The sequence below is a fragment of the Salvelinus fontinalis genome, chromosome 4 (assembly GCF_029448725.1).
Source record: "Salvelinus fontinalis isolate EN_2023a chromosome 4, ASM2944872v1, whole genome shotgun sequence".
In the NCBI taxonomy this organism is placed as follows: domain Eukaryota; kingdom Metazoa; phylum Chordata; class Actinopteri; order Salmoniformes; family Salmonidae; genus Salvelinus; species Salvelinus fontinalis.
This window is the reverse complement of record NC_074668.1, coordinates 51,425,430-51,449,616: the sequence shown is the minus strand read 5'-3', so window position 1 is coordinate 51,449,616 and position 24,187 is coordinate 51,425,430. Positions and strand designations below refer to the sequence as shown.

Here is a 24,187-nt window from a genome sequence, read left to right as displayed (position 1 = left end):
ACCTTGGTTTTCTAGTGCACATGGACTATGGTGGTCTGCTTGAAACATGTAGGTATTACAGACTCAATCTGTAATCCGTCTGGTCCTGCGGCCTTGTGAATGTTGACCTGTTTAAAGGTCTTACTCACATCGGCTATGGCGAGCGTGGTCACACAGTCGTCCGGATCAGCTGGTGCTCTCATGCATGAAGTTGTTTAGCTCATCTGGAAGGCTGGTGTCACTGGTCATCTCACGGCTGGGCTTCCCTTTGTAGTCCGTAATAGTTTGCAAGCCCTGCCATATCCGACAAGCATCAGAGCCGGTGTAGTAGGACTCAATCTTAGTCCTGTATTTACCCTTTGTATGTTTGATAGTTCGTCTGAGGGCATAGCGGGATTTCTTTTAAGTGTCTGGGTTAGAGTCCCGCTCCTTGAAAGCAGCAGCTCTACCCTTTAGCTCACTCTGGATGTTGTCTGTGAACCATGGCGTGTACGTACGGTCACTGTGGGGACAACATCATTGATGCACTTATTGATGAAGCCGGTGACTGATGTGGTATAGTCCTTAATGCCATTGGAGGAATCCCGGAACATATTCCTCCCGGGTGGCGCAGTGGTCTAGGGCACTGCATCGCAGTGCTAGCTGCGCCACCAGAGTCTCTGGGTTCACGCCCAGGCTGGGCTGGGTTCGCGCCCAGGCTCTGTCGCAGCCGGCCGCAACCGGGAGGTCCGTGGGGCGATGCACAATTGGCATAGCGTCGTCCGGGTTAGGGAGGGTTTGGCCGGTAGGGATATCCTTGTCTCAGTGTGTAAAATGTAATATGTAATATGTAAAAGTGTAAAAAATGTAATAAAATGTATGCACTCTACTGTAAGTCGCTCTGGATAAGAGCGTCTGCTAAATGACTAAAATGTAAATGTAAAATGTAATATTCCAGTCTGCGCTAGACCTATCGGCTGCCTTTGATACTGTGAACCATCAGATCCTCCTCTCCACCCTCTCCGAATTGGGCATCTCCGGCGCGGCCCACGCTTGGATTGCGTCCTACCTGACAGGTCGCTCCTACCAGGTGGCGTGGAGAGAATCTGTCTCCTCACCACGTGCTCTCACCACTGGTGTCCCCCAGGGTTCTGTTCTAGGCCCTCTCCTATTCTCGCTATACACCAAGTCACTTGGCTCTGTCATAACCTCACATGGTCTCTCCTATCATTGCTATGCAGACGACACACAATTAATCTTCTCCTTTCCCCCTTCTGATAACCAGGTGGCGAATCGCATCTCTGCATGTCTGGCAGACATATCAGTGTGGATGACGGATCACCACCTCAAGCTGAACCTCGGCAAGACGGAGCTGCTCTTCCTCCCGGGGAAGGACTGCCCGTTCCATGATCTCGCCATCACGGTTGACAACTCCATTGTGTCCTCCTCCCAGAGCGCTAAGAACCTTGGCGTGATCCTGGACAACACCCTGTCGTTCTCAACTAACATCAAGGCGGTGGCCCGTTCCTGTAGGTTCATGCTCTACAACATCCGCAGAGTACGACCCTGCCTCACACAGGAAGTGGCGCAGGTCCTAATCCAGGCACTTGCCATCTCCCGTCTGGATTACTGCAACTCGCTGTTGGCTGGGCTCCCTGCCTGTGCCATTAAACCCCTACAACTCATCCAGAACGCCGCAGCCCGTCTGGTGTTCAACCTTCCCAAGTTCTCTCACGTCACCCCGCTCCTCCGCTCTCTCCACTGGCTTCCAGTTGAAGCTCGCATCCGCTACAAGACCATGGTGCTTGCCTACGGAGCTGTGAGGGGAATGGCACCTCCGTACCTTCAGGCTCTGATCAGGCCCTACACCCAAACAAGGGCACTGCGTTCATCCACCTCTGGCCTGCTCGCCTCCCTACCTCTGAGGAAGTACAGTTCCCGCTCAGCCCAGTCAAAACTGTTCGCTGCTCTGGCACCCCAATGGTGGAACAAACTCCCTCACGACGCCAGGACAGCGGAGTCAATCACCACCTTCCGGAGACACCTGAAACCCCACCTCTTTAAGGAATACCTAGGATAGGTATAGGTTCTAACCACCCCCCCCCCCCCCCCCCCCCCCCCTAAAAGATTTAGATGCACTATTGTAAAGTGGCTGTTCCACTGGATATCATAAGGTGAATGCACCAATTTGTAAGTCGCTCTGGATAAGAGCGTCTGCTAAATGACTTAAATGTAAATGCTAGCAAACAGTCCTGTAGCTTAGCATCTGCGTCATCTGACCACTTCCGTATTGAATGAGTCACTGGTACTTCCTGCTTTAGTTTTTGCTTGTAAGCAGGAATCAGGAGGAAAGAATTATGGTCAGATTTGCCAAATGGAGGGCGAGAGAGAGCTATCTATGCCTCCCTGTGTGTGGAGTAAAGGTGGTCTAGAGTTTTTTTCCCACTGGTTGCACATGTAACATGCTGGTAGAAATGCATTAAAGTCCAGTCACTAGGAGCACCGCCCTGATTTTTTTGTTTGTTTCTTGCATTTTTTTGTTTGCTTATGGCTTTATACAGCTCATTAAGTGCGGTCTTAGTGCCAGCATAGATTTTTGGTGGTAAATCGACAGCTACGGATTACCTACTCATCGAAGAATTCTAACAAAGGCACCCGGACCTGCGTCCCCCTGTATCGGCGTCTTCTCTTCATGCGAATGACGGGGATTTGGCTATGGTCTGGTATCTGGAGTAAATCCTTTGCGTCCGACTCGTTAAAGTAAAAAAGTCTTTGTCCAGTTCGAGGTGAGTAATCACTGTTCTGATAGCCAGAAGCTCTTTTCAGTCATAAGAAACGGTGGCAGAAACATTATGTACAAAATAAGTAAAAAAAGCAAAAAAACACAAAATAGCACAATTGGTTAGGAGCCCATAAAACGGCAAACATCTCCTCCTGCGCCATTATATATCTCCCATCTCCACAGAGGAACTCTGGAGCTCTGTCAGAGTGACCAACGGGTTCTTTGTCACCTCCCTGACCAAGGCCCTTCTCCCCCGATTGCTCAGTTTGGCTGGGCGGCCAGCTCTAGAAAGGGTCTTGGTGGTTCTAAATTTCTTCCATTTAAGAATGATGGAGGCCACTGTGTTCTTGGGGACCTTCAATGCTGAAGAAATCTTTTGGTACCCTTCCCCAGATCTGTGCTTCGACACAATCCTGTCCTGGACCTCATGGCTTGGTTTTTACTCTGACATGCACTCTCAACTGTGGGACAGGTATGTGCCTTTCCAAATCATGTCCAATCAATTAAATTTACCACAGGTGGACTCCAATCAAGTTGTAGAAACATCTCAAGGATGATCAATGGAAACAGGATGTACCTGAGCTAAATTTCGAGTCTCATAGCAAAGGGTTCAAGTCTCATACTAAAATACTTATGTACATAAGGTAATTCAGTTTTTTTGTCATTATGGGGTATCGTGTGTAGATCGATGAGTCAAAAAAGTATTTATCCATTTTAGAATAAAGCTGTAACGTACCAACATGTGGAAAAAGGGAAGGGGTCTGAATACTTTCCGATTGCACTGTATTGATGGGTGCACTTCCTGCTTTTACTTCCTGCTTTGCTCCTTTGGGTACACTCACAATGGCCGCCAGTCCACCCATTATACCATAATTGACTTGAATGAGGATGCCCATTCTATTTCTATGGCAGCACATGCAGTCAAGAGTGGAGGAAAATGTGCAGCAAATAATTTTTACTATTCAAACTGTCACAGCCCTCAATACGGTGCCATTTGAGATCCAGTCAGCGTTACGAGTGACCTCTGACCTGCTGCAGGCTCTCCTGACTCCTCTCCAGCTGGTCCAGGCGCTGGTCATGCTGCAGCTTCACCGCCTGCAGCTCCTGGCCCGTCATCTGCAACATCTCCAGAACGTGCTTCAGCTCTGCACATACACATATGCACACAGACAGGCACACACACACACACACACGTGCAAGCACAAACACACACAATGACACACAGTCATCAAACTGCATTACTCTATAAGGTTACTACTATGTAGTAATACATAAGCATTGAAGTGCAGAGTAACCTCATGGTTCATGGTCCTATGCCATGTCCACACTTTCTGATTCTTGGGCTGCACTCGCTTTCCCGCTGTAACCACACGTGGCAGATCTTGCACTAATAATAATAATAATTTCTTCTATACTGTTCATATAGTTATTGGGATGTCTGTACCTTGCTATCATTAGGCTTTTGGGCGTAGCCTGAGTGTCAGTTTGTTTGTGCCATCACGCCAACTCCTTGTCACTTATTGCCATTGTCATGACGTTGGCCTGGGGGTAGGTTTATGACAGTCATAAATACCTCTTTCCCCCTTTTTCCCTCTCCCTACTATAACTGATGTGACATTAGAAAACCCATTGGTTAACATAGAGATTCTGGGAACATCAGAAGTTGGGGGGAAATGAACTATATTCTGGTAATCCGACCAACTGAACATATGCGGTGGTACTTAAGGTATATTATGTCAGTTCGGTTGCCCTCTGACACATTCTCATCAATGATAGAATGACACAAACTCTACTGTGGAAAGTGTAAACGTCAGAGGTATCGGATTCACATGGAATTGTTGTTTAATTCAAATGTTTGAATATGAAATTATTTATGAAGAGATGAAATGTAATTTTAGCTTCCAAATGAGAGATTTGGGTTTTCATAAGTTTGGCCTCTGCTCAACCAGTGGCCCGCCCCTGTGAAGAGACATGGTTTACAAACTTTTTAGACACACCTCTCTCCCTCCACTATAAAAGCCATTGACAAAAATATAACTTCCTGTTCCGGGTACATTTAGGATGACGATCCGATGTCAGAATGGTTCAGATAATAACTACAGAACTAAGCCAACATCAGCATGGACTTTGGTTGTAAATGGTATGAACTTTGAACTCGTATTCACTACAGAAGTGATACCTCCTAGCCGTTGAGTTAGCAACAGCTGCTACAAACGCAGGTTAGGAAGGACAGTCAGAGTATCCCGTCTACTACACATCGACGTTACTCCAACGTATCCAGTGACCACCAGAGACATTCTTCAAAGGACAGAGGACTCGGGTTGGCGATACGGTCTTCCATCTACCACCAAACTACTGAAGCGCAGCTCAGAGTAAATATTTATTGCATTTTCCTTCTTCAAATGGGCGGTAATTTAGAATGCATAAGATACTGTATTTACGATAACACAGCTCGCCTATGTTCCAGTCTCCCGCTCTTTCACTAAAACTCAGCCCCTTCCCTTTGTGTAACAAGCTGTCATATCTATTCCGCCCGCTAGGGACGTTTTTCTTTATGACGGCAATTTGTGATCAAGTTATGATTTAATTGTGTATGTGTGATTCTGTGTAATTAGTTAGGTATTTAGTAAATACATAATTAAACCCGATTTTGTATTGCTGATTCAACTTGTTAGCCAGGATTCTTGCAGATAACCAAGGATTTACCACTTTCAGATGAGACTGAATAAAATGACGATTAATGTGACTGCTATGGATGGAAAATATTACTAAATCTTTAAGAGTTTATTCGGAAGATAACAGCTCTATAAATATTATTTTGTGGTGTCCCTCTCTAGTTAATTATATTTACATGATTAGTTCAGACAGGTAATATTAATTACGGAGAAATTATTTTATAGAATAGCATGTCATTGCAATTAATCTGGCTTAGCCAAAGACACGACACCATGCAAACATGTTTGGCTTGACAATGAGCAATGGAGTTAGCAAGAGCACAAACAGATCTTGGATCAGGCTATTTAGGGTCTGGGCCTTGAGCAAAACCCTCTGACCCTGTCAATCTAGGTGAGAACTAGGTGAGTTAGCTGTGTGTGACTCGTGCTAGGGCTGGTTACCTGCTTTGTGCTTGTTGATCTGTAAGTGGACACTTTGTAGGATCTCCTCTTCCTGACCTCCCTGCTGTTTGAGTGCAGCCACGCTGGCCCTCCTCTCAGTCAGCTGGGGCTCCAGCTCACCCTTCTGGACATAGAGCGCCTCTACATCCCCACGCAGCACCTACATACACACACACACAGTTACATACAAAGTAATTTGAACTACTAATTGGTCATTGGCACATTATTGATACAAACAGGTCTGTGACTATCGAACCGGCTATGAATATCGGTGTGCATTTAAATGAGGCTAACGTGGTTACCGGCAAGTGCCCCTAGTGACCCTCCCTGACATGCCAGTTTAAGGAGTGCTGCATGTTAAGCTGAACCCAAGAAAGGCATTTGATTAGTTTGATGTGTTGCGAGGTGTCACTTATTTACACCGGTTCTCCACCCCATTTTAGCTCATTTTGGCCATAGACTTCACCAGGCTTCCCGATTCTCATTGAGGCTAAGTGTGTTGTGACCCCTTTAAATAAAATTTGACTTGACATTGTGACAGAAAAACTAAGAATGTCATTGCAATACCTGAATGTTGAGTTGCTCTAGCTCGCTCCTGCGTTGGGCGAGGGTGCTCTCAGACTGTTTGCAGGTTTCCAGCAGTGCGACCTCCTTGTTCTGGGTCTCCTGAAGCTGGCTCCGGAGGGCCTCCAGTCGCTCACTGGCTCGTTTCACCTTCTTGTTGACCTCTTGGAACACCAGGTCGCGGGCAGCCACCACCTCCTCCACCCTCTGTAGAGTGTCTCCCTGCTCTTCCTTGTGTCTCCTCAGCTCCTGGAGATCCTTCTGCAGATCCCTGAGATGCTGTTTGGCCTCCACCAGCAAATAGGCGCTGTCCCGAGTGCGGAGTTCCAGCTCCTCTAGCTCCTGCTCTGTGTCGGCGAGCCGCTTCCGGGCCTCAGTTTGCTGCTGGAGAGTCGCTTTGGTCTACACAGGGTCACATGAAACAGTCTGTTACAACACTACTGGCTAATGATACAAGAGATGGTACTACAGACAAATATCACCATTCACCAGCAACAAAGTCTTCAAATGTAAGACGGTCAGTAATTCAACTATAATATTTTAAACCAGAAGGGCAGACTATCAAGCTGCTGATAACCAACTATTGCACCCCTCGCTACATTCTGCCACCCAAGAGGTAATAAGAATATGGCAGTGTATATTCGACTGGCAGAAAATGAATGGTGGTGGACGGCGGTATGCTAACATTAAGTAATTTATTTCGACCCCTATGCCTAAGCGTACGTTTTCTTCTTCCGGTCGAATATACACTTCCTAATAACATTATATATGTGATATATGTCAAGATATGTGACCTTGGTCCTTGTGTCCTTCAAGCTGCTCTGTGCCTCCAGCAGCAGTCGGTCTGCCTCCCTGAGTTCAGCCCTGCGGCGGAGCAGGGTCTTCTCCAAACAGCCTACTTCATCCAGCAGAGCCCCGTGGTGCCGCAGGGACTCCTCCACAACCTCTGACCCCCCTCGGCCCTCCAGCATCTCCCTGAGGAGACACACACATACCTGAGCAAGATGTCCCCAAGTTGGTCTTTTAGTCTCCCAAAAAATATGATGTACTGGACTGCAGGGTTGGGGTCAATTCAAATTGAAGTCAGTCAATTCAGGAAGTGAACAAAAATTCTAATCCAATAATTGAAAAAAGTGTATTTCTTTTCAATTACTTCTCAATAAGCTTAAAAGGAGAAGTTATTTATGTCAAAAGTTATCCCAATTTTGGACTTTTTTATTCAAATCACTTCCTGAATTGACTGACTTCAATTCGAATTTACCTTAACCCTGCTGGACTGTGAGAGCTGAGGGTTACCGTACCTACGGCGGCGAAGTTGGCTTAAGGCTCTCCGGAGCTCTCTGATCTCCAGTCTGAGCTGTGTGCGCTGATCCTGGTACCTGAGCACATCCCTCTCCACATGGGCCCGCCTCTCCTCCTCCCCTGGTCCCTGGCTGCCACGTGGCTGTTCCTCCACCAGCTGCTCCAGCCTGGCCAGCTCCCTTTCCTGACGGACGGACAGACGAACGAATGGATACACACACACTTTTATGGCTTACATGCTGACCACACCGCCCCCATCGCGTGAGCAAGCGCTGCAAAATAAATGTACACATACATGTTATTCAATCATTGCACCAACACTGCTCGCGAGGGTCTGCAAAGCCAATCGCTAAAGTAGAACTCGGTTCTATTTTGACGTTTGACACGCTGCAAGTCCCGCCTCTCCCATCTTCTGATTGGTTTTTAGGAGCATATACCCACATGGGTGATTGAAAGGTGAACAGAGGTCCACACTTCAGTCCAGTTGGTGGTGGGAATGCACCTTAAAGTTGGTTGCCAACCACCATATAAAGTCCAAAGAAGAAGAAGTCTGAAGGAGGAGAGATTACTAGAAACAAACTCATTTTACCCTTTTATTAGTGGATTGATTGTCGGAGTTGAGGACCCTATGCATTTCAGGTAAAATAACAACTCAATGTTTATATCCCAGGACAAATTAGCTAGCAACAGCAAGCAACCTAGCTAAATTGGTTCCATTTCCTTCCATGTCAAGTTATCCTGGTATGGTTACTGGCCCAATGTCCAATGACATAGGTAATAGCTGTTTCGCCTTAGAATTGTGCCCGTTACCCCGCTAAATGTGATACTTTTCCGGTCGCAAATTTAGCCCATTTCTCATCGTAAGGAATCAGTGATATTTAAGCGCCGGTATTTATTAGAAAGTTGTATAAGACGTGGTCTCCCTTCACATAAAAAAAGTAATCTCTATGAACCACTATTGATCTAACCGAGGCCATACACCGCTATGTGAAAGTTTCCTGTCCCACTGCTTTCAGGAGTGTTTGCTGCTGCTGTTTTGACAAAGATGCAAATGCTTGCATCGCAGCATCCCCTCGAATGCAGCAGGGATCCCCACATCTAAAACAGGGATCTGTCCCCCTACACTTTAAAGTTTTTCGCAATTTTTTCATTCTTGTTTCTTTGTCTTACCTTGGCCATTAAAACCACTGTTAGTGACTTTCACTGTGGCAGTATTAACCCCTTGCATGACTGCGAAGTGAGCTGAATTGTACTCAACTAGTATTTGAAAGCATCCTGCTCTATATCATCCACTACCCCCTCAATTGCCGTTTTGATCACAGCTTTCAAACCTGCCATCAAAGCTGACGTACAAATTCTATCAATGTTCTCACGTACCCAGTCTTTTTGCAGTGGAGTACATCTACTCATTTTGGTTTTATCGGTTATACTCTTCTGTTGATAAAACGGTGACATCAAAACACTTGTATATTGAGCTTGCGATTTCTCATTGATGTCATTGTGCCAGACCACAACAGCAACTAGTCTAAAGAAGGCCAGTTTTATTGCTTCTTTAAGCAGGATAACAGTTTTCAGCTGTGCAGGCATAATTGCAAAAGTGTTTTCTAATGATCAATTAGCCTTTTAAAATGATAAACTTGGATTAATTAACAAAACCTGCCATGTAGATATACCATTAAAAATATCTGCCGTTTCCAGCTAAAACAGTCATTTACAACATTAACAATGTCTACACTGTATTTCTGATCAATTTGATTTACTTTAATTGACAAGAAAAATTGCTTTTCTTTCATTAACAAAATAGCAATTTCTAAGTGGTGGTGTATATATAAATATTTATCAAAATTATATATGGGGGATTGGAAATGATGCAGACAATTACATTGATGGAAGCTACAATCTATCCGCAATATTAAAACTGATCCACCCCCTGGTAGTATATACACTGCTCAAAAAAATAAAGGGAACACTTAAACAACACAATGTAACTCCAAGTCAATCACACTTCTGTGAAATCAAACTGTCCACTTAGGAAGCAACACTGATTGACAATAAATTTCACATGCTGTTGTGCAAATGGAATAGACAAAAGGTGGAAATTATGGGCAATTAACAAGACACCCCTCAAAACAGGAGTGATTCTGCAGGTGGTGACCACAGACCACTTCTCAGTTCCTATGCTTCCTGGCTGATGTTTTGGTCACTTTTGAATGCTGGCGGTGCTCTCACTCTAGTGGTAGCATGAGACGGAGTCTACAACCCACACAAGTGGCTCAGGTAGTGCAGTTCATCCAGGATGGCACATCAATGCGAACTGTGGCAAAAAGGTTTGCTGTGTCTGTCAGCGTAGTGTCCAGAGCATGCAGGCGCTACCAGGAGACAGTCCAATACATCAGGAGACGTGGGGGTGGCCGTAGGAGGGCAACAACCCAGCAGCAGGACCGCTACCTCCGCCTTTGTGCAAGGAGGTGCACTGCCAGAGCCCTGCAAAATGACCTCCAGCAGGCCACAAATGTGCATGTGTCTGCTCAAACGGTCAGAAACAGACTCCATGAGGGTGGTATGAGGGCCCGACGTCCACAGGTGGGGGTTGTGCTTACAGCCCAACACCGTGCAGGACGTTTGGCATTTGCCAGAGAACACCAAGATTGGCAAATTCGCCACTGGCGCCCTGTGCTCTTCACAGATGAAAGCAGGTTCACACTGAGCACATGAGCACATGTGACAGACGTGACAGAGTCTGGAGACGCCGTGGAGAACGTTCTGCTGCCTGCAACATCTTCCTGCATGACCAGTTTGGCGATGGGTCAGTCATGGTGTGGGGTGGCATTTCTTTGTGGGGCCGCACAGCCCTCCATGTGCTCGCCAGAGGTAGCCTGACTGCCATTAGGTACCGAGATGAGATCCTCAGACCCCTTGTGAGACCATATGCTGACACATGCACATTTGTGGCCTGCTGGAGGTCATTTTGCAGGGCTCTGGCAGTGCACCTCCTTGCACTAAGGCGGAGGTACCGGTCCTGCTGCTGGGTTGTTGCCCTCCTACGGCCTCCTCCACGTCTCCTGATGTACTGGACTGTCTCCTGGTAGCGCCTGCATGCTCTGGACACTACGCTGACAGACACAGCAAACCTTTTTGCCACAGTTCGCATTGATGTGCCATCCTGTATGAACTGCACTACCTGAGCCACTTGTGTGGGTTGTAGACTCCGTCTCATGCTACCACTAGAGTGAGAGCACCGCCAGCATTCAAAAGTGACCAAAACATCAGCCAGGAAGCATAGGAACTGAGAAGTAGTCTATGGTCACCACCTGCAGAACCACTCCTTTATTGGGGGTGTCTTGCTAATTGCCTATAATTTAAACCTTTTGTCTATTCCATTTGCACAACAGCATGTGAAATTTATTGTCAATCAGTGGTGCTTCCTAAGTGGACAGTTTGATTTCACAGAAGTGTGATTGACTTGGAGTTACATTGTGTTGTTTAAGTGTTCCCTTTATTTTTTTGAGCAGTGTATATATACTGTATATTTATTTAAGTGATGCGGGCAATAAACTGTTCCTTCTTCCTTAATGTGACCTGACCTCAGCCCCCTTCCTCACTAAACCACATCAGTGATTGCCCATCCTTTACTCAATACATTCCAACCTTAATTGCCTCCACCATATACATTCGTCTTACAGATAACCATTAACTTCTGGTGTAGAAACCAGACTATGGCACTCAATATTTCAATAGGATACCTGATAATTAACAATATTTTAAGTTTCGGAGTCAGAACCCAGAACCCATGAATGCTTTTCCACCTGTCCCCAAATTAATATTTCAGAGTTTGTTTTGATATTTCAACCTGCGTGTCCTGATCGCGTCTGGTGTGGGTGGACAAAATCAACATGCGTGCGATGGCGGACGCGCACGAGCGGTGTGGTCAGCATGTTAGAGCTCCAGAGTCAGTAGAGCACAGTGTTGTGGAGCACTCAGATACAGATACTATTCATTCTGACATGTGGCCAGAGTAAGAAATGGCGTCTCTGGGACGTTCAGCATGTTGTAACCTTCTGAACGCCACCCATGTTGGAGCCAGAGAAAAAAGGCATCTGTAAGTCGAGGGCATCATTTTAGTTAATGCATTTTCAATATCATCTTAATTCACCCTCTAGTGGTCATATCGTAGATTAGCCCAGTGTTTTCCAATCCTGGTCCTGGGGACCCAAAAAGGGTGCAACTGTTAGATTTTGAGTAATTAAAATCATCAAAGGCTTGATGATGAGCTGGTTAGATGAATCAAGTGTGTTAGTGCTAGGTCTAAAAGCGGAAATCTTTGGATCCCCACGACCAGGATTGGGAACACTGGATTAGTCCATTCAAACCATTAGGAATCATCATCTCATCCATGTCACCCACCATCTCCTTGTGCCCTGGCATGTTGCAGTGGAGCACCCCGGTGGGGAGGCTGACTCCGAGCCAGGGCCCAGAGAGGCTGCTGGGGCCATAGACCAGGTGGGCCCCCTGTGGTGGAGACCCGTAGATGACCGTCCCGGGACTGACCGCCAGGCTGGCCGCAGGGGGGGCATAGATCACAGAGCCAGGGGGCAGGGGCGAACCGTCGGGCAGCATGGTGTAGATGGCCGAGCCAGGGGGATGGCTAAATTGATCCCCAGTCCCCATCCCAGAGGAGCTGCAGTCTGCCACATCGCTCTCACCACTACTGTCCCTCGCCTCACCTGAGGGGTCAAGCACACGCAGACACATACACACACATACGGATACAAACCGATGCACACATACACCGATGCGTGCACACACACGTTGATGTGTTGACTCTCACGGTTTGCTGTATCATAGTGTAACTACAGAGGTCTCAGAGGAAAATTGCAATGTGCCTATACATACCTCTTCCTTTGGAAGTGTGTGAGGATGTGTGCACCGGAGGGGAGTAGACCCAGTATTCCCCTTCAGGCTGGGGACCTCTATCCCTGCTGACCCCCCTGCGCCTGCCGCTGTGGTGCCCCCTGTCAGGCGAAGAAGGATACTGCGACCCTAGACCTGAATCCTGAGTGCCCTGAGAACCTAAACTGTGAGCCTGACGGAACAAGGAGAAACAGACAATAAAACTATAGTATATTAGTCCTGTACAATATCAGCCTTAAGCCTAATTTATACCAAATGCAATATAAGAACTACAAATAGCTATGCAAAAACGACGATCCTGCGTAATTGTGTAGGAAAAATACGCAAAGGTGTACAGCCCCGCAATTATAAACTCGACACAAGTAAGCAGGATCACCATTTTGCGGTCTTGCGTTGCATATATACAGTATAACTTAGGCTTTAAACATACTACATTTAAAACACAACTCCTCTGGCACCAAATGACCGATCTGCACGAAACTTGATCTGTGGACCAATGTCTCCCAACGCAACAATTTCTAGGCTAGTATGTCAAACATACTGACCGATAAACTTTCATGTGGGCGTGGTCTAGCACATAAATTCATACAGATCAGACACCGATATTTGAATTGTACCAAAACTTGGTGTACATATTCCAAACACTGTCAACACTCAACATATGCAAGCACATTCAGATCTACCACACGGTGGTGCTATAACAGGCACATGTTTATATCTCTTGAGTTTGGCTGCATGGTGGCACTGTTAGACAGGAAAAAGCGTTAATGCAAGCTCATGTTGTTTTATCGTGACTCTTGGAAAATTTTGCCTTTCATTCTTTAGAGTCTAAGGTGTTGGGGGGAGAGGGGGTGCTAAGCTGACATGGAATTGTTTTAAGATTGTCATAGTATGGATAATTTAACTATTTGGTTGTGAATATTAGGACCCCTTTAGGTTTAAAAATACATACTTTTTGGGGGGATAAAATATTGATTTTGGCCTTTAAAAAGAAACAAGGTTTTGAAGTGTCTGTCCTAAATCTAGGAGATAATAAGAAAAAAACTCAGGAAGAAAAACTTCAAATTAGTGGATTCGGCTATTTCAGCCACACCCGTTGCTGACAGGTGTATAAAATCGAGCACACAGCCATGCAATCTCCATAGACAAACATTGTCAGTAGAATGGCCTTACTGAAGAACTCAGTGACTTAACATGGCACCGTCATAGGATGCCACCTTTCCAAGAAGTCAGTTGGTCAAATCTCTGCCCTGCTAGAGCTGCCCTGGTCAACTGTAAGTGCTGTTATTGTAAAGTGGAAATGTCTAGGAGCAGCAACGACTCAGATGCGAAGTGGTAGGCCACACAAGCTCACTGAACAGGGTCGACGAAAACTGAAGTGTGTAAAAATTGTCTGTCCTCGGTTCCAATGCTCACATTCATGAAATGGGTTTCCATGGCCGAGCAGCCGCACACAAGCCTAAAATCACCAAGCACAATGCCAAGCGTCGGCTGGAGTGTTGTAAAGCTCGCCGCCATTGGACTTTGAAGCAGTGGAAAAGCGTTCTCTGGAGTGATGAATCACGCTTCAGATCTGGCAGTCCGACGGACAAATGTGGGTTTGGCAGATGAAAGGAGAACGCCACCTGCCTAAATGCATAGTGCAACTGTAAAGTTTGGTGGGGGAGGAATAATGGTCTGTAGCTGTTTTTCATGGGTCAGGCTAGGCCCCTTGACGCTGCAGCATAAAATGACATTCTAGACAATGCTGTGCTTCCAACTTAGTGGAAACAGTTTGGGGAAGGTCTGTTTAAGCATGACATTGCCCCGGTCATGACTCTCCTATGAAGATCTGAAGAATCAGGTTACAATGGGTCCGCTCTACAGCGCCCTCTCCCTTCCGCAGAGGGAGAGAGGGGTGAAGTTGGCCGTTTTATGACGCTCGTAAATACCAGCAGGAACTCTCTCACTCCCATACAATGAAAGGGAAGTTAAAAATCCCTTCATTACAACAGAGAGAGATTTTGTAGTACTGTGACATCCAAGATTGGATAACGAAACAATATTTCTGTAATCCAAACAGTTGGAAGGATCCGTGGGTACTTAAAGAACAATTATGTCAGATCAGTTGTTGTTTTAGGATCTCATTAAGGATGGTATAACATAACTGTATCTCTGAATGTGTATATTTCCCAGTTGTCAGGTTTACATCCAAATGTTGTGGAACTTCTAGGATTAAATATGAAACTCTTTGTGAGAAGACGAAATGTGATCTTGGCCTTCTAAATAAATAAAACGTTTTTCATGTAAAGTTTATCCAGTCAGTAACCACGCCTATGTCAGCACAGACATTATGCCAAACGTAATGGAACACCCTTTATCTCCAAGTGTTTAGAAGGACTCGCTGAAGAATTAACATATTAGACCAAAAGCCAGGTTGCTGCCATTCAGTCTGCAGCTGTTTAAGCACTCTTAGGTCTAGTAAACTCGACCGAGAACCACCGGGTGGTACTCTGAAAGAACCATTCTAAAGCACATTCCCCTATCAAACGACCAGTGGTACGTCTAACGTATCCACTATAACAGAGCCCGCTGAGCAATCTACAACTATGAAAGACTTTGATCTCTGGTGGACAAACCAGAGACTTTCTGTCGAATTACTCCCCAGACGGACCGGCGATTTCAACAGAGACAAGATATACACACGTAAATATGTACATTGCAATTATTTTTCGAATGAGCAGCCGTTCATGTGCAAAGTATTCACATTTCCATGAGCATAGTTATCAGCTGTATGTACGACAGTGAAGTCCTTAGTCTCTTCTCCCGTTCTTTCTTGCATGCCCCTCCCTTCTCATTTTTGTAACAAGCCATCATATCGGGTTAGTCCACTAGGGACTTTATTGCCTTGTGTAGTAATCAACCCGTAAACTATCCTGTTTGTGTGTGTATGTAATTCTGTGTGATTATTTAGTTAGAAAATAAATAACACAATTTGTATATCACTGATTCATCATTTATGCTAGGGTTTATGCTAGGGTTCATGCAGATTTGAAGTTGATGTTTGGAATTAGACTGAAGGTAAATAAGAATTAATGAATTGACTGATGTAAGAGATCTTTATCTTTAAGAGATAATTCGGAAAACAGTAACTCGTTATATAAACTTTTTCCGTGGTGCCCCAGATTACTACTTAATTAATTGTTAAATGGTTAATTTAATCGCGTAATAATTAAACATAGTTCATTGATTTTATAAAATAATATTCAAACACATTAATGACAGCAAAGACACGACACCCCCGTGTACAATGCGAAGTCCATACAAAAATGGTTTGTCGAGATAGGTGTGGAAGAACTTGACTGGCCTGCACAGAGCCCTGACGTCAACACCATTGAACACCTTTGGAATGAATTGGAACCCTGAATGCGAGCCAGGCTTAATCGCCCAACATCAGTGCCCGACCTCACTAATGGTCTTGTGGCTGAATGTAAGCAAGTCCACATACTTTTGGTCATGTTGTGTACTTAACCCCTTATTTTGGGTAGTCACAAAACTACATTCATACTTTCATTAGTTAAAAAAAATACACTACTGGTTACCTTCAGACGTGTCCCGGGACACTTGTCAGGGTCGAATGGGCAAAACAGAGAACACCTTAAGTTTGTAGTCCAAACAATTTGGATGCTACAGACGTTTACACGAGAAGACCGATTTTTAGGATGTCTCATGGTCTGACAAACACCGCTCTAGCTCTGCCACCTTTCACCAGATGTGGAAGTGCGACGTCGGCCGATGCGGTGGACTGAGACCCATCCAATGCATCCATCTCTCTTTCTTAAACTGACAGATTTTGATGGGGATTCTTTTATTATGTTACTTAGATTGACACACCGGTGCGTCAATCGACTCTAGGGGGTTAAAGACGTGCATCCATAGATGCTATATACCAAATGTTGTACCAATCTGTCCAGCAGTTCAGGTGAAGATGTTTAAAGTAGTCAATATCATAAACCAATGTCCAAAATACATCAATAGCATATTGCATGATCTGGTTGATTTTGAGGTTCTATTACTTGCCTAGTGTGGTAAGGAGTACAGAAGTAGCTCATCCTAAGGCAATGTGTCCAAATAGTCCTGATGGAGGCACAGTGGGCACACAGCTTGAACCTCGGCATTGCAGCTTTCATCTTGCAGCTGTGTCACCCTGCATCCCACTGCTGGCATGCCTCTGAAGCTAAGCAGGGTTAGTCCTAGTCGGTCCCTGGATGGGACCGACCAGGACCAGATACTGCTGGAAGTAGTGTTGGACCAGATACTGACCAGATACTGCTGGAAGTAGTGTTGGAGGGCCAGTAGGAGGCACTCTTTCCTCTGGTCCCCCCCAAAAATATCCCAATGTCCCAGGGCAGTGATTCGGGACATTTCCCTGTGTAGGGTGCAGCCTTTCGGAAGGGATGTTAAACGGGTGTCCTGACTCTCTGTTGTCACTAAAGATCCCATGGCACTTATCGTAAGAGTACGGGTGTTAACCATGGTATCCTTGCTAAATTCCAAATCTGGCCCTCAAACTCAGTCAACTCATACGGTCATAACCATGCCATAACAGCTGTCATAACCTGTTATAATATAGTCATAACACAGTTGACATATGTTGCATTATTTTATGGCTGGTTGTCAAAACCCACCACACAAGGCAGAGCATTTCATTATTATTTTTTTGAAATAGACCATATTAAATTATCATTGTAATTGCACTCACATTTATGTCAGACACACATCTACCCCAGTGCTCTGTTGCTGATGACTGGGATGAATGCAGGAGCATATTTCAGGAGCAGGACAAGACACACTGTTTTTGACTGATGACTGATATAAGGGCATGTTGGTGATGGATCATATAAGCCAGATGGGCCTAATTGGTCATAAAGTGTATTTTCTTAGTCCAAGTAAAGTGACACAGGATGGTCTTAATGCTTGTGTATTTTCTACAAGTTACTTAAAATATGAGGAAAACAAACATGGCTGTAAATAATTCATTACAGCAACAACAAAGGATTTAAAAAACAAACTTTCAAACGAAAGGAAACTTCTTAGCACTCTTATGTAGGTGTCATAACCTTCCATAAAATAACGCAATATCTGTCACAACAGGTGTAAATATATGGGTCATGACAGTGTTATGACAATGATCGTGTCAACGTGTTATTACACTGGGTGTACATTTTTTTTGTTATTTTGATGGGTCGGTGGTATAACATCACTATATCTTTTGTCGAATCAGGATTTCGTGGAGGTGGTTTCCTTCCCCAGAAGGAAACCGAATAAGTTAGCTTGATTTGGTTCTTCTGAGTTTGCAGCCAAGTAGCAGTCATATCCACACTCCAACAATCCCATAAAGCATTACCATCAACTACTGAAACAGTCACAGGGAGGTTGGTAGGTGGTGGTGATTCCTTACATTTGTGAATGATGGGACATAGTACCAGTGACCCCTGGTCCTGTGAGGGTCTCGGAGGCTGGATAAGACCTGGTTCTGCTGGACCAGGTTTTCCCTGAGAGCACACACCTCCCCCATAAGCTCCTCCAGGTTCCCGCTGTTCTCTGTGGAGTCAAAATCACATTGGGGATGTCAACAAAACAACAATAAAGTGGATTATAGTGCAATAAAGTATATATTTTTTTAAATATTGATGTAGGCATCGAAGCTTCAGAAAGACATACAGGGCTAGGCCTAATAGGTGAATTGGGGTGTTTTTACAGTGTTAAGACTAACTCAACCAAAAAGGGCTAAAACAAACTGTTCAGCCGACTAACTCTCTCTAGCCAGGGCGAGCTGCTCCCGCAGTTGCTTAGTCTGCGCCTCTTGTCTGTTCAAGGCCCATTTCAGTCGATCCAGCTCCTGCTGTTGAATGCTGATGTCTGAAATACCCCCCAGGCTATTTTGGTCCATCAAATGCATCTAATGGAAAGAGCACAAATATTGTTAAATAAGGATACATCTCTACTCATGTACAACACGGTGTGTATTCCAAATGACACCCTATTCTCGACATAGTGCACTACTTTTGACTAAAGCGCTATGTGCTCTGGTCAAAAGTAGTGTACTATATAGGGAATATGCTGCCATTTGGGATGCAGGCATTGTTTCTGTAGGAGTTGAGTCTTAGCTTTTTTTAATACCCTGTACTTCAGTAGCTTTTTCAGTAGCTTTTGCAGCAGCTGGATCTCAGCCTCGGCTTTGGTCAGGTTCTGAGTGATCTCAGCTGCTAGAACCCTAGACCCCTCCAGCTCCTCCGCATCCTGCATTAACACAACACGTCACAAATAGATAGACTCAATCTTAATGAGTCTTTCCTCAATTCCTCTCATTTTAACTCCTGGCCTCCTTCTCAACCGTATTGAATAAGGTCCGAGAGGAGAATTTTGAGATGGAGGAAAGAGGGAAAAAAGGGAGAAATTGAGGACAGATTCTTTGAAAAATAGCTATTCTCTTTAGTCTAACACAGTCTCTCTACACACAGACAGCACCGCAAAAGTATGGGACGACGAAAAGGAGAGAGAGATTTATTTAGTCCCATAGGGCTCTGGTCAAAAGTAGTGCACTTTGTAGGGAACAGAGTACCATTTGGGACACAACCTATAGGTGTTTAAGTTTATGAAGAGACACCCACCTCAGCCCTCTCCTGGTTGATTTGCTCCACGGTGGTGTGTAAGGAGCAGAGCTGCTCTTTGGCGGCTCTCAACTGCTGGACGGACATCTTGTCTGCCGTTGTGAAGGAGCTTCTTAGCTCCAACAGCTCCAAGTCCAGAGACTTCAGCTGCTGCTGGGTGTGGCACTCGCCCACTTCCATCTGGGGGAGACAAGAACCTACAGTCAGTGAGTGAGTGAGTCAGTCAATTTATCTGTCCATCTATATCCATTCATTCAGCAATCCTGTCAACTTAACTCATTTACAATTATGATGTGATACATTCCCAAAATGGTTTCTAAACAGTAGCTCTAGTGGTACATGTTGTTTTCTCTGTGTGTGTTATACTTATACACTAGTGGGCAAAAGACTCGTAGATCCTTTGAGCAGTGGAAGTAATGACCTGTTTGTCTTGTTCCTTCAGCTCAGCGAGCAAAAGCTCTTGCTCGTCCTTAGCCTCCTGGAGCCGCTGGCCCGTCAGTTTCTGGAGCTCTCGTGCCTCCTGCAGTTCCTCCCGGAGCTGGAGTATCTCCTCCTCACCGAGTTTCTTTGCTGCCTGCTGGTGGGTGGGACAAGCCATGAACAACAGGGAACAAGTAAAACAACAGCAGTGGCAAATCAGTCAGAGATGCTTCCCTCCTCCCAGGGGGTGAAGTTTTCCCTTGGTAAAGATCTTGGATCAGCTTCTTCTCCCCAATCCTAAACTTAAGCAATAAGGTAAAGTGTGCGAAACTGACCCAACTTCACCATACATCCTACCAGTGGCCTATGGAGGTGGTGGAAAAAGAAGAGACTCACCGTGGCCTGTGCTGCAGCCTGGCAGGCTGCCTTGTGTTGCTCTCGGAGGGAGGCCAGCTCCGTACTGAGTCGAGCCTGGCCCTGCTGGGCTTGGTCCCGGTCTGTTTGGGCAGCAGACACCACTCCCAGCACCTCACGCTGCAGCCGCTCCAAGTTGCGGCCCACCATGCTCACTTCACTGCGGACCCTGCTAACATGAGAGAGAGTAGTACTGCAGGTGATGATAAGTCCAACACTTGGCCACTCTGAACCATGTGTTTTTCTTTTTCTTCTTTTTAACGTCTTATGGCTGCAGGGGCAGTATTGAGTAGCTTGGATGAAAGGTGCACAGAGGTGCCTAGAGTAAACGGCCTGCTCCTCAGTCATAGTTGCTAATATATGCATAGTATTATTAGTATTGGATAGAAAACACTCTGAAGTTTCTAAAACTGTTTGAAATTCTGGGGAAATGGTGGATTTTCAACCAAGATGCCATTGACATTACAGCGGGATATGAATGGGTTTGCACTTCCTACGGCTTCCACTAGATGTCAACAGTCTGTAGAACTTTGTCTGATGACTCTACTGTGAAGGGGGCCGAATGAGAGAATAACTAGTCACCACTGCCATGACCTGACCATGCTTTCACCATGCGCGTTCACATAAGAGGGAGCTCCGTTCCATCGCTCATCTGAAGTCAATGTAATTCTCCGGTTGGAACGTTATTCAAGATTTATGTTAACAACATTCTAAAGATTGATTCAATACATCGTTTGACATGTTTCTACTGACTGTTACGGAACTTTTGGACATTTCGTCAGGTTTTAGTGAACGCGCTTCGTGACTTTAGAATTGTTTACCAAACGCGCTAACCAAAGTAGCTAATTGGACATAAATAACGGACATTATCGAACAAATCAAGCATTTATTGTGGACCTGGGATTCCTGGGAGTGCATTCTGATGAAGATCATCAAAGGTAAAGGAATAATTCTCATGTAATTTCTGGTTTCTGTTGACTCCAACATGGCGGAGAAATGTTGTTTCTGTTGACACAGCGGTTGCATTAAGGAGAGGTGTATCTATAATTCCATGTGTATAACTTGTATTATCATCTACATTTATGATGAGTATTTCTGTTAAATAGATGTGGCTATGCAAAATCACTGGATGTTTTTGGAACTAGTGAACGTAACACGCCAATGTAAACTCAGATTTTTTTATATAAATATGAACTTTATCAAACAAAACATACATATATTGTGTAACATGAAGTCCTATGAGTGTCATCTGATGAAGATCATCAAAGGTTAGTGATTAATTGTATCTCTATTTGTGCTTTTTGTGACTGCTATCTTTGGCTGGAAAAATGGCTGTGCTTATTCTGTGGCTTGGTGGTGACCTAACATAATCGTTTGTGGTGCTTTCGCTGAAAAGCATATAAGAAAATCGGACACTTTGGTGGGATTAACAACAAGATTACCTTTAAAATGGTATAAATCACATGTATGTCTGAGGAATTTTAATTATGAGATTTCTGTTGTTTTGAATTTGGCGCCTTGCACTTTCACTGGCTGTTGTCATATCATCCCGTTAACGGGATTGCAGCCATAAGAAGTTAAATAACTCCTCCACCACCTCCCCTCTTCGGAGAACAAATATCTTCTTTTTTTTATAGCTTTTTTGCCACATATACATACATGGTACTTTTATATAAAGCAGTCACATAACAATAATACATTACCAAACATAAGCTCTTTAATCCCAACCCTCTGCCACTCTCAGCTCATCCCACCTATCACCAAAGACCACCCTCGTTTGGTTCCCATGTGCATTATATTTTTCAAATGCGCTGTGATGTTTTACAAAATGTTTTAACCTTTCTAATTGTATATTATCCACAGATTGTGAGCTAAAGATGAAAACCTTTCCTATGAGTTATTATATTATTTATTGACTGACTATGGCTTTCCAAATCGCCCAACACTGCTATTTGTAAAGTTGATTTTAATTGCATGTTGTGATTTTTTTACCATTCCTGAACCTGTGACCAGAAACAAGCTACATGGGGTCAATACTAGAATAAATTATCTATTGATTCTGTCTCTTTGCAGCAAAATCTACAGAGCTGAGATTGATGTATGCCCCATATACAGTGGGGTAAAAAAGTATTTAGTCAGCCACCAATTGTGAAAGTTCTCCCACTTAAAAAGATGAGGGGGGCCTGTAATTTTCATCATAGGTACACTTCAACTATGACAGACAAAATTAGAGAAAAAAAATCCAGAAAATCACATTGCAGGATTTTTCATGAATTTATTTGCAAATTATGGTGGAAAATAAGTATTTGGTCAATAACAAAAGTTTCTCAATACTTTGTTATATACCCTTTGTTGGCAATGACAGAGTTCAAACGTTTTCTGTAAGTCTTCACAAGGTTTTCACACACTGTTGCTGGTATTTTGGCCCATTCCTCCATGCAGATCTCCTCTAGAGCAGTGATGTTTTGGGGCTGTTGCTGGGTAACACGGACTTTCAACTCCCTCCAAAGATTTTCTATGGGGTTGAGATCTGGAGACTGGCTAGGCCACTCCAGGACCTTGAAATGCTTCTTACGAAGCCACTCCTTCGTTGCCCGGGTGGTGTGTTTGGGATCATTGTCATGCTGAAAGACCCAGCCACGTTTCATCTTCAATGCCCTTGCTGATGGAAGGAGGTTTTCACTCAAAATCTCACGATACATGGCCCCATTCATTCTTTCCTTTACACGGATCAGTCGTCCTGGTCCCTTTGCAGAAAAACAGCCCCAAAGCATGATGTTTCCATTCCCACGCTTCACAGTAGGTATGGTGTTCTTTGGATGCAACTCAGCATTCTTTGTCCTCCAAACACAACGAGTTGAATCTTTACCAAAAAGTTCTATTTTGGTTTCATCTGACCATATGACATTCTCCCAATCTTCTTCTGGATCATCCAAATGCTCTCTAGCAAACTTCAGACGGGCCTGGACATGTACTGGCTTAAGCAGGGGGACACGTCTGGCACTGCAGGATTTGAGTCCCTGGCGGAGTAGTGTGTTATTGATGGTAGGCTTTGTTACTTTGTTACTCCCAGTTCTCTGCAGGTCATTCACTAGGTCCCCCCGTGTGGTTCTGGGATTTTTGCTCACCGTTCTTGTGATCATTTTGACCCCACGGGGTGAGATCTTGCGTGGAGTCCCAGATCGAGGGAGATTATCAGTGGGCTTGTATGTCTTCCATTTCCTAATGATTGCTCCCACAGTTGATTTCTTCAAACCAAGCTGCTTACCTATTGCAGATTCAGTCTTCCCAGCCTGGTGCAGGTCTACAATTTTGTTTCTGGTGTCCTTTGACAGCTCTTTGGTCTTGGCCATAGTGGAGTTTGGAGTGTGACTGTTTGAGGTTGTGGACAGGTGTCTTTTATACTGATAACAAGTTCAAACAGGTGCCATTAATACAGGTAACGAGTGGAGGACAGAGGAGCCTCTTAAAGAAGAAGTTACAGGTCTGTGAGAGCCAGAAATCTTGCTTGTTTGTAGGTGACCAAATACTTATTTTCCACCATAATTTGCAAATAAATTCATAAAAAATCCTGCAATGTGATTTTCTGGATTTTATTTCCTCATTTTGTCTGTCATAGTTGAAGTGTACCTATGATGAAAATTACAGGCCTCTCTCATCTTTTTAAGTGGGAGAACTTGCACAATTGGTGGCTGACTAAATACTTTTTTGCCCCACTGTATATATAGCATTCTGTTGGTGGAAAGAATGGTATATAATAATATTTTTAAAAATTAAAAAGTCTTGAATCAAGTGTAGTTTCTTGTACCAGTTCATAAACCATGTGCCATGGAATTGGTACATCGAAAAGCTCCTCCCATTTATTTTGCAACCTGTATGATGCAGCTGTCAACATTTTTGTCCTCAGATAAAAATTGTATATTTTTCTATTGCCAGTTCCTGTCAGCCAATTTGTATCTTTAACAAGTTCCCTACCTTCTCCCTTTTCCACTTGCCTCCTCCATTTTTGTCACGCCCTGACCATAGAGAGCCTTTGTTTTTCTATGGTATAGTAGGTCAGGGCGTGA

At 44.6% G+C, this 24,187-nt stretch overlaps 1 protein-coding gene across 5 annotated transcripts in view; it reads right to left on the bottom strand.

Annotated features, from left to right (window-relative positions):
- The window catches only part of cntrl (centriolin), a 102,684-nt gene that overhangs the window by 19,209 nt on the left and 59,288 nt on the right, over nt 1-24,187 (bottom strand). For 2 of the 5 annotated variants that reach the window (XM_055920540.1, XM_055920535.1), the window contains exons 14-26: nt 20,103-20,292; nt 19,708-19,863; nt 19,287-19,466; nt 18,796-18,915; nt 18,430-18,574; nt 18,074-18,216; nt 12,616-12,805; nt 12,127-12,446; nt 7,722-7,906; nt 7,215-7,395; nt 6,424-6,822; nt 5,857-6,016; nt 3,770-3,885 (exon numbers count right to left, since the gene is read on the bottom strand). In XM_055920540.1, coding sequence (XP_055776515.1) covers nt 3,770-3,885; nt 5,857-6,016; nt 6,424-6,822; nt 7,215-7,395; nt 7,722-7,906; nt 12,127-12,446; nt 12,616-12,805; nt 18,074-18,216; nt 18,430-18,574; nt 18,796-18,915; nt 19,287-19,466; nt 19,708-19,863; nt 20,103-20,292 — 2,485 coding nt within the window. The remainder of the gene's footprint in view (nt 1-3,769; nt 3,886-5,856; nt 6,017-6,423; nt 6,823-7,214; nt 7,396-7,721; nt 7,907-12,126; nt 12,447-12,615; nt 12,806-18,073; nt 18,217-18,429; nt 18,575-18,795; nt 18,916-19,286; nt 19,467-19,707; nt 19,864-20,102; nt 20,293-24,187) is intronic. The other 3 variants (XM_055920537.1, XM_055920538.1, XM_055920539.1) reach the window with 3 other exon arrangements.